Raw genomic sequence first — 10,554 nt, forward strand, 5'->3', positions numbered from 1 at the left:
TCAGTGATTAGGGATGAGGTAGAGAAAAGCAATAGGTGGCCATTAAATTCTGATTTCAGATTATAATACCTAATTTCTACAAATGTGAAAACATTAAACCATAGAATACATTTTGTCTAATTTTCTAATTTTAATGAATCCGTTGCCTAAAACTTCATTAGCCAAACTGAGCCCCGAATTTTAAAAACTTCAATTAAAATACAAAAATTTATCTAATAGCCTACCTCACAAATGTATTGTATATATTTTTCATTATTTAATGTTAGCTACACTCACACTTCCTAAGGTTTATTTTAAAGATTTGCACATGTCAGAGAGTTCATTTTATTTAATATTAGGAGAAGCTAAAGATGTATTTTTTTAATGATCTTTCACTTTTTCCTAGGTACGTATCGATATACTTTCCTTTCCCAAAATAACGAAACTTTTGCTTTCTTGCTACTTGAATCCAGGCTTCCCTCCCTTTTTCTTTCCTCACTGTCCTCTCAGCTTCTTGGATTATTCCCTATGTCAGTAGCTTTCCTGCTTTTATTTGCCGTCCTTCCAGTTCTATATTTCTTCTCCTGCTGTTCTGCTCTCTATAGCTTCTGATGTCTTCAAAGCCACCTGCAATGCCGTAACAGCCAGTAGTCCTCTGACAAGAAACCTAGGGAAGCCTTGCCCTTGAGTCAGTCTCCTGGAATATCTTCACCAACAGGCTGACATTAGCAAACCCAAAACCGATGTCAAAGTGATAGGACTCTAAGCAACTCTCATTTATAAGGATAAAATAGAAATAAAAGCATTAGTAAATTCACCCTTGATGTAAAATCCCCAGCTGTTTCTCCATATGTGTTCCCAAGTAAATTATTTCAAAATAAATAATGTAATAAGTGCTTTTTGCATCTTTAGCCAAGTCTTTAGGATTATTTTTATTGTTGTGGCTGCACCCCTGAGCTTCACAGTGAACACAACTATCCAAAGTGGACAATAAATAAAATTTCCCCTAGACATCTCCAAGACAATTGGAGATCTTATGTTTTCCTTCAACAAAGTTTCCTTAAAATAAAGGCTATAATTAAAGAAGTTTCATGAAGTCCAAGACTGGGAATGTTTTGTTTGGCATTTCTATTGCCAATTCTTTGCACAATACTTGCCACATAGTAGATCCTCAGATATTTTTTAATAATTGGGTGGAATAAATAGTACTTGGATGCCCCTACTTAAGAAAGTAATCTTCTTTCCTCAAAGTTTTAAAACTCATAATATGTGCTTCCTTTCCTTTCATAGGCCGTTATGACAGTTTATTGAAAGCTTGACAATACATTCTATGTCTTCGCAGAATCCTTGAGAGTTAACGCAATGTGCACAGAGATACACAAGTATTTCGTTGTCCAAGGCACAATGCATAAGAACTAGGTCTCCTCAATTCTGGACTTCTTTCAATTTCGTCAATTCAATTTTCTTTTATTATTAAAATTGTGTATAATCTTTATAGCCAACATCAATGCATCTAAAAATGGCTATTAAAATATCAAAAACCTGAGTTTGAATAACCCATTCATCAAATAACTAGTTTAATTACTTGGCAATATCCTAGTATTTATTAAATTCATTTCCATTTTCCTACTTGCAAATTATTCTGAATAAAGAACAAATCTCCAGTAATTGAGACAACATTCCATGAGACCACTAAGAAGACAGGAGTTTCCATTACAATTGTAGTTTCTCCTTTAAGTATACTGTGATGGAATGCAAGAAGGTTCACAATAGTCCCAACAACTAGAAATTCCCATCCAAGAATACTCTGGCAATGGCTATTCTCAAAAATCTATTTTTTTAAAAAAGTTGTTTGGCTCTAATGAAAGAGAATAGACAGGACATAATTCATCTCCCCAAGTATTCAGAGAAGTTTAGAATGATGACAACGTAGAAGAATGAATCTACTGGAACTTTTTGAAGCAGTGTTCTAGATTGCCAAATACTAGAAAATGGGGGTGGAGACCACAGAAATAAGTCATTGCTTTGAAATGTAATCTCTGTTTTCTTTGTGTCACCAAATCTATTGGTGATACGGTTAGCCAATGAGAATTTGTTCATAGGGGCCTAGGATGTTGAAAATTTTTACACTATATTCCCCTGTATGTTCTCAGCATTGCAGCTGAAAGACCTTTTCCGAAATAGAAACGAATTACAGCATGGAAAGTACATATAGCTGTTGCATATATTTGATCATCATAATTATTTTCAAATTTCTTATCTTGAAAACCATTATCTGGGTACATGCTTTTTACCCAGCAAAAAGCAAGAGTCATTCAAATTTGATTTATAAAGGTTTATGATAGTAAACGCGTGAGTTCAGTTTATTTTATCTGCTCCTCACATAACATGTTGAGAATAGTCTTACTGGTAAATTGGCATTACCAGAGGCAATCCTATTACTTTTTAGAAATTTGTAAATTCTGATTCTTAGGCAGAAAAACCCTCCAGGATTATAAAAACAATTCCTCCAAAAACTATTATCTTTAGTAAAATCATTCCATCAGCTATGAACCTGTTGTACCAAAGAATTAGTATATCACACAAACGTTATTTAGATACTGACACAAAACTACAGATGCACAGGATTACTCAAGTCCTTTGATAAAGGCTTATGTTCAACAATTTGCAACATCAAACACTTCCTAAGATTATGCTTCCTGGGAAATATTTGCAGTAAAGAATAGCAAACAGTAGCCAACCCACTCTGAGTTTTGTTTCTAGGCTGTCAATGGAAGAAGTGGCAGAAAGGTAAACTGAAGAAAAAATACACAAGAAAAGGAAGACAATCGAAGAGCAGTCCATTGACAAAAGAAGAGGTAAATTCTCCACTAATGCAAGGGCCACAAGGAGATTTGTAGGACTGCCTGGTACCCAGTCCCTCAGGATCCCACTCCTTCTCAGGTCCCTCCTACAATCAGTATCAAACTGAAAGAGTATTTTGAAAATGAAGACTCAAGAGTAGTCAAACAAGATCAATGTGCAGACTCATTTTGGAAACTTTAAAGAAGTAAAAGTCCTAGGGGTGGGCAGACAAAAGGGTCGTCAGGAGTTGACTTCCTTATACCTAAGATCTGGGTGAGAATAAAAAGTGGATAGATCTCCTTCTGATTCTGTCTGCAATGGAGTGGATTCCTTCAAAACAGACCTCTTCCAGTTAAAGAAAGACTGGAACAAGGTCTGGCATTCCTGCAAACAGTGAAAGTCAGGGTAGTTGAAATGCCTGAGCAGGAGCGAGGCAGAACTCTGGAAAGATGCCTAGAAGCAGAGGGAGTCTGGAGTACACCTGGAACTGCTGATACAGACATCCCCAAATGAGCACAAGTTCAGAGAGGGCTAGGAAGACATTTATTCACTCAACAGATATTTATGAAGGTCCTCATATAAGGAAGGAACAAAAAAAATGAAGGGGAAAGCACTGAAGAATCCAGGGAAAAGAGAGTGAAGGATGAGGTACAGGTGCAAGAAATACCAGAGAGGTTTAGAAACCAGACACTAGGTTTACCCCGAGAAGAATGCCCAGTGAATAAGAAAAAAGGCCACAAGGTGGGGAGAAAACAAGAGATTAGAGGTTTCTTCATCAGAAGGCAACTCAAAAAAGTATCTGACAGCCAGTTCCTTAAGATTTGAGAAAAGGGATGCAACACAGAATGCAGACAGCCTGTGGAATTCACAGATGTCAGAGAAGGTCACGCTAAGACCAACAGAGTGTGGGAAAAAAGAGGAAGCGTTTCCTGGAAGGCGGAGGGGTTCCTTTGGGATGCTAGAGAACAGAGATGAAAGACATGGAAATGGGAACTGCAGACCACAGTGCCTGGGAAAGTTTAGGGGACAGAAAACAGGTGGGTGTGAAGGAGCACTGGGCCGCCGGGGTGACCGCGACGAAGGAGGGGACAAGGCTGGAGGTGGGCAGACAGGCCCCCGAGGCAGGACATCCCGGGAGAGTGAGATCTGGCTCCTTTCCCGTGCTCTAACGCCCCTTCCGCCAGAGCCCCGGGGTCCGGCTCGCAGGCGCCCGGGGCCTCCGGGAGCCCCAGGCCGGCCGGGGCGAGGCCGGGCTGCCCCCCAGCGGTCGGGCCCCGCGCGCACGCCCCGGCTGCCCGGCGCCAACTTTCCCGCTCCCCGGCTCTCTCCCGAGGCCGGCCCTCCTCCGCCCAGCTCACCGAGGGTGCCGTCAGGCGGCTGATGCTCTGGCCCAGCGAGTCCAGGTTGACCCGCCGCCGGCGCTGCGCCCTCCTGGCCCCGGCCGTGGCGGCGGCGGCGGCGGCGGAGGCAGCCGGGGTCGGGGCGGCGGCGGCGGCGGCGCGGGGCTGAGGCGGCCCGGGCGGGCTCCGGCTGCCGTTCCAGCAGAGCCGGGCCAGGGGGCACTCCCCCTCCTCCTCGGGGCTGGTCTCCAGGTAGTCGGAGCCCAGCGAGCTGAAGGACTCGGACGAGATCTTCCGGCGAGACATGCTGCTGGCGGCGCGGCGGCGGCCGAGGCGGCGGCGGCGGGGACGCGGGCGGCGGCGGCGGCGGGACCGGCGAGCGGCGGCGTTAGGCGCGTCGGGGCCGCGGGGCGCTGCGGTCGCCCTCGGCCGGGAGGGAGCCCCCGGAGCCGCGGAGCCCCCGGCGCCGGCTGCTCATGGCGGGAACTTGGGGCTTCGCGGCACCTTGGGGCCCGGGCTCGGCGGTGGCGCCGGGCTGGGCTGGGGGCCGCCGCCGCCTCTGCTGCTGCTCGCGCGGCGCCGCTCAGCGCCCGCCTCGGCGCATCGCCGTGCGCCGCGCTCCCGCTCGCGGGGCGGCTGCGAGTGTGCGAGCGCGGGCTGCCGGGCGCGAGGCTGCGGCCCGTGCGCTCGGGGAGGCAGCGGCTTCTGCCGCCCGCGCGCCTCTCTCGGCCCCCTTTCCCGCTCTCCCCCCGCCCCTCCCCTCCCGCCTCTCTCCCCCAGCTGCCCGCCTCCCTCCTTCTCCCTTTATCCCCCACCCCCCCATGCTCTCCCTCCGCCGGTATCACGTGTCACCATCATACTCATTGGGAGTCTCTGCCTCGCCTGTCGCCACGTTTCAGGAGCAACGAGGACACTTCGTTGCCGTCCTCTACCCGCCCTCCCCACTCCCACCGAGGAGGAGGAGGGCACCGTAGCTCGGATCAGCCCAAAGGGCCCCGACCCCAAACGCCCTACCCACTCGTCCGCGGGAGAGGCAGCACCGGCGGGTGCTGGAAGGGAGAGGGGCGCGGGGCCAGGGGCGGAAGACCTCCCTTTGGAGCCTCCTCTAAAGGGGAAGCCTGAGAGCTTGAAGTGGGGGATTAGGGACCATATTTGTCCTTTGCCCGCCTTCCTCCGAGTTTATTTATTAAGTTCCGAGGCGCAGGGTTAAGGTCGAGCGGCCCAGCCCGTCCATTCCAGAGGAGACGCTTAGAAAGGAAGGGAAGGGGCAACATGTTGGCACCCATCCTGCAGGAGCTGCTCTTGGGGACGAGCGTTCTCCGCCTCACTCGAGGCCGCGTGGGATCCGAGCGAGCCCCGAGCCGGGCGACAGTGAATGAGGACAGCGTCTGCTCGGGCGAGAGCCCTGTTGCTGAGCGGCAGCCGGGCTGGGCGCGCAGGGCTCCTGGCTCCGCACTAGTGCTGGACAGCTCCGCCGGCCACCTGCAGCCGCGTTTGCGGGCGTCGCGAACTGGGAGACAGTTCCTCTGCAGACTCCACTACCTAGGACCCGGCTGGGGGAAGACTGGGGAGTGATCCCATGTCCTTCCTTCTCCCGCCTCTTTACGCCAGATATGCGATCTGTTCGCACTTGGCTGCAAATTCCGCTCGGAAAGCTAAGGGGAGTGGTGAAGAAAGGCTTTCCAAAGCCCAAGAACAGACTCGCCACAACGCGAGCTCATCTCTTGCCTAGAGTTTGCGGTGGAGCTGCTTCGTGCCAAAGCTTGCCTCATGGCAAACCAGCAGCCGCTCTCAGCGCCCGGCCCCATTGCGCTTGCCTTAGCTCCAGAAAAGCCTGGGACTTGTTCTCACATGAGGGCAAGGGATGGGAAGGAGGGGCAAATAAGAGTGTCCCAGAAGACAGGTCCCAGGCTGCGCTTCCCGCGGCAGCAAAGCCGATGAGCAACCCCGTTCCCCTTCCCCGGAAAGAAAAGTTCAGGGACTCTGGCTTTAGCTCCCCAGGGCCACAGAAGCCAAAGCGTTTGTTTTAAAGGACTGATCCTTCCAAGGCGAAGGCAGATACGTTTGTGGATTGTGTATATTTTAAAAACAACAACAAAAAAACCCTTTGCTGTACCCCAACCCCAATTTGCTTTAACTCTAAGTTTTCCCAGTTATTTATGAGGACCCAGACAAATATAAACGCTATTTGAAGTTTCCTTTTATATTTTGGAAAAAATCTACTCAAATTGATTCAGAGACACTCCTGATTCTCAGATTTTAAATGGGCACTAACGACATGCAAACTGTGTACTCTCACTCACATGCTCTCCTTTAAAAATATGTTCTTTCTCAACCTGCTGAGTAAGTTGCTAACTGCATAGTTTCTTCTCTTAGCAGAGGAAATTCAGGCCTCCCTTTTAAAATAATAATATTAATTATTATTAATTATTATGATTATTTTGATTGTGTGGTGTATCTACTGTTGATTTCCCCATTACTTCACTTAATTCTATGTGCATTTGTTTCCACTGGGGATTAGACACAAATTATACTTTTTATCGTAAAAAGTAGTCATCACTTTTGCTAAAAAGTTTCACTGTCCTTTTTTGTCTGAAATACATGGATGGTTCCTTTGAAAATTATTCCAACTTTGGGGAAACTGATCAATATTTTTGCTATGCAGTACCACTCCTGGCATACTGGAGTTCTTAGTTCTTGTCTTTAGTAATGGTGATGTCATTGTCAAGTTCTTTAGAGACATACAATTTTGGAACTTCTTTTAAGGATGCTAAAGCGTATGTGCTTCACATTCTTTTAATAAACCCCTGTTGCACACACACACACACACACACACACAAATTCTAGTATGGTAATGGTAAATAATCTTTGCCATTGAATTTAAAACCATAACTTTTACTAATCATTCCAGATCTTGTCTGAAAGTCAAAATGACTGAGTGCAAAGCAATGAGTATCATTTGTTTCTAAAACTGACAAGAGGCCCCAGAGTCTTCCTGTTTACACTGGAAATTTATTGCCAGAAGGAATTCTAAACCTACAGGACATTTTTCCTTTGTGTGAACCATTTGAATCAAAGACTTTTTACAGAATCTGGCCAGATGAAGTGGTCTTACAATTTTCTGTATGAATTAGCCTGTCTTTGATCATGATTTTCCCACTGATTTTTAAACTATAAACAAATGGAGGCCTAGCTATTGACAGTACATCATCTGTATTACTTTCAAAGGTTTTCTTTATATTTCTGTTTCAGGAGCAGGATTCAAGAGCTCTCGGTATGAAGAGTGCTGTGTTCTATACTATTTGAATTAACATTTTTTAAAGAACCCAATAGGTCTAAATAACTTACTCTCCATAAAAAATTTCTAAAAGCCTTAGAGCTACTAAAAGGAATCCAAACACTTTAGGAAAGAGTAGTCCACTGAAAATGAAGAGTTTGTGTTCTGATTTTAGAAAAAGAAACTTGCAAAGACTCATGCCGGCAAATCCAACCTCGCTGGATGTGTTGTGTTTCAATAAACTCCTGAAAGCCAGGTCCCTGTTGGAAAAGGGATAGGCAGGAAGGTACTGGTTTGTTTGTGAAGTCGGTGAGGGCACCTGAGGGCTCACTTCAGGTTGATCAAGAGTCGGGAAGGACTCCTTAAGAAAGCAGATTCTCCACCTTAACTAAGATAGTGATTATTTCCCCTTTAAATATAAAACAGCTATTGTTGTACATGCCTTACCTTCATATACAGCATTGCTATTTATAAACTCCTTTCACTTACCCTGCCTCATTTAATTTGATTTTCGTCCTTCCTGGGGAAGTAGTTAAAGAAAAATCACCTCTGTCAAATTCAAATAAAAAGTACAGTCAGTTCTCACTCCCCAAATTCTTTGCTCCAAACTCTTTCCTAATTTCTTTTCATCCATCTAAGTCTCCAGCAAGAAAACCTGTAACATCTGCCTAAGCATTCCCTGGAGCAGAGCTCTTGCCTGATATCAGAAGACGGAGGAAATCTCTCCCTGTACTTAATCTTTACATAAATCTGGCAACTCACAAGAACTGTGCACATAACATTAAAGCAAGTGCTCCGAAAAAATGTAGTAGCTGGTGAATTCTTAACTAGGGCAAATTTTTCTAGATCCCTAACCTAGAAAATTACACACACACACACACACACACACACACACTCCTCACCTGCAGTTTCACCCTTGTCCATGTTCCTTGAATGAGATCTGTCTACACCTCTCGCTTTCCCATACTCTTTTTTAAAAGAGGATGAACATACTTTCTCAGTGAAATATTGTGAACAAATAATAGTGGAGAGACTGTGCTTCATAATCTTGCATAATTTTGTAAGTAAAACTAAACATTAAAAATAATATCAAAATGAGAAGAACCAACTGCTTTATTCATATATAAAGGGACACAGAGAAGACAATGCAACCCACCACCTTACTGTTATACTTCAGCACAAAACCATTCTGAAGGGAGAGGGTACTTGTTGCGCGAAACAAGAAGAAGGGAGGCAGGAGCAGGGAGGAAATAAAGAAAAACAATAAAGTCAATGCAACACTTAGTAGAATTTGTACCAGAAAGATACTTAGAAGTTATGAGTGGGATGACTGTCTCGTTTTGATGCCACCATATCCAAGAAAGCAAGAAAAAGAGAAAATAATCGGTGCCTCTGGCGGACAACACTCTCTTCCTTAAGTGGCTTTGCCCTCTTGACCACGTGCTGCAGAAATCCATCCTCCTCTGAAGAGAGACCCTAAAGTCGATGATTCCTACAATTCCCAGCCATTTTGTCCTCAGCATCATTAGCTCTCTAAACACTTTAAGATGGGTTTCTTTTTCAGACACTAAATGTAGACTATATTGGAAATTATTGTGCCTTTCTGCAGATGTTTTTATTGTCCTTATATGTCTAATAAGAGCAATATTTTGTCAATAAGTGATTGAATTGTGTCCATTGTAGTCTTTAATCACTTTCTTAAATATTTCTTTCCACCTTGTACCCAAATCTTTTGCCTTCCAAATTATTTCCAAACCTTTGCCTTCTAAATCTATGTAAGTAATGGTGAATGAACATTTACTGAGAACCCACAATGGACCAGTCTGTTTACTTGTTGCTTTATTTAATCTTTACAATGCCACAATAGGATACATTTTCCCAATTTTACAGATATAAAAATTCTTGCCCAGAGATTTTAAATATCTTCCCCAAGATCTTGGAGCTGATATTAGTCAGAATTCCAGTCCTCACTCCTAAGCTCATGCTATTTCCATTGAAACACATTTCCTGCTTGCCTCTTGTAATTGTCCTCAAATGTCCTAAAAACAGAGAAAAACAAATCTGATGAATTAAAATCACAATGTGAGTGGTTTATTGCATTATAAATAGACATTGCATACACAATTAACATGTTGGAATTATTCCCTGGAACACAATGTCATGAAAAGCACTGATCTGTGCAGAAGCTCTACTTTCTAGTAGCTTCTCTGCCAATAAGCAGTCATGTGACCAAAAGCAAGTTGCTTAATCTCTCTGGACACAGACCCCTCACCTCTAAATTAAAAGGGTTGGGTAAAATCTCTAGGGTATCATCAGTTCCCAATATTTATTCATTTTTGTATTTGTGGAGTTACTCATTTTCTTTTCAGACATATCTTATGCCTATAAAAATTTCCCCTCACACATCCTAAGATCAGCTTCTCTTTTTCCTCCCTGTCTTATCTATTCTGAGAATGCAGTTCTCCTGCAAATCCCTTCTTTAATTGCCTAAGATCTTCTCTCTATACAAAGCTGCCATGAACATGGCTCACAGAATTAAATGGATAAAAGAGAAAAATTTCAACTCAATTGTATTTGGTTAGAGGTTCACCATCTCTCTGTCTTTTCATAACCTAATTCTTCTGTCTGCTTTATTATATTATAGAAAGGAATCATATCCTCCTGTCTGCAACTTATTAAGCTTGACAGCTAACAATAATAAGTATGAATTATCAATGAGAGTCTTGATATAACCTTGTTAATCTTAATAGACATTTACTTAAATATGTCCAATTTGTCATGAATATGCAATCTTATTTAATCATTATTTTTAAATAATGAATTTATTTTTTTAAATCCAACTTTAATATAAATACTAGAATTCTTAAAAGTATTAAATGTTAAGAATGAAATGTTGTGCCCTTGTCATGATATAAAATAAACATTAGCAAAATGTTACTAATAATGATTAAAAAGCAATGTACTTAGATCCCTTAAAATAATAGGAAAAATTTCTGTTTAAGAAATTAAGAAACGAATCACAATTTATACTCATGCTATAATCATTTCTGGAAAATATTTCAAGGTGGATATTGAAATGAGTGACAAGAGCAATGAATAGATTAATTCGAGCCT

The 10,554-nt window shown here is 43.5% G+C and overlaps 1 protein-coding gene across 1 annotated transcript in view; it reads right to left on the minus strand.

Moving 5' to 3' along the window:
- The window catches only part of GUCY1A2 (guanylate cyclase 1 soluble subunit alpha 2), a 275,698-nt gene extending 271,088 nt beyond the window's left edge, over positions 1-4,610 (minus strand). The window contains exon 1 of the mRNA XM_023644737.2: positions 4,182-4,610. Coding sequence (XP_023500505.1) covers positions 4,182-4,469 — 288 coding nt within the window. The 5' untranslated portion in view covers positions 4,470-4,610. The remainder of the gene's footprint in view (positions 1-4,181) is intronic.
- Positions 4,611-10,554: the final 5,944 nt, after the last annotated feature.

Source organism: Equus caballus, chromosome 7 (assembly GCF_041296265.1).
Source record: "Equus caballus isolate H_3958 breed thoroughbred chromosome 7, TB-T2T, whole genome shotgun sequence".
Classification (NCBI taxonomy): Eukaryota; Metazoa; Chordata; class Mammalia; order Perissodactyla; family Equidae; genus Equus; species Equus caballus.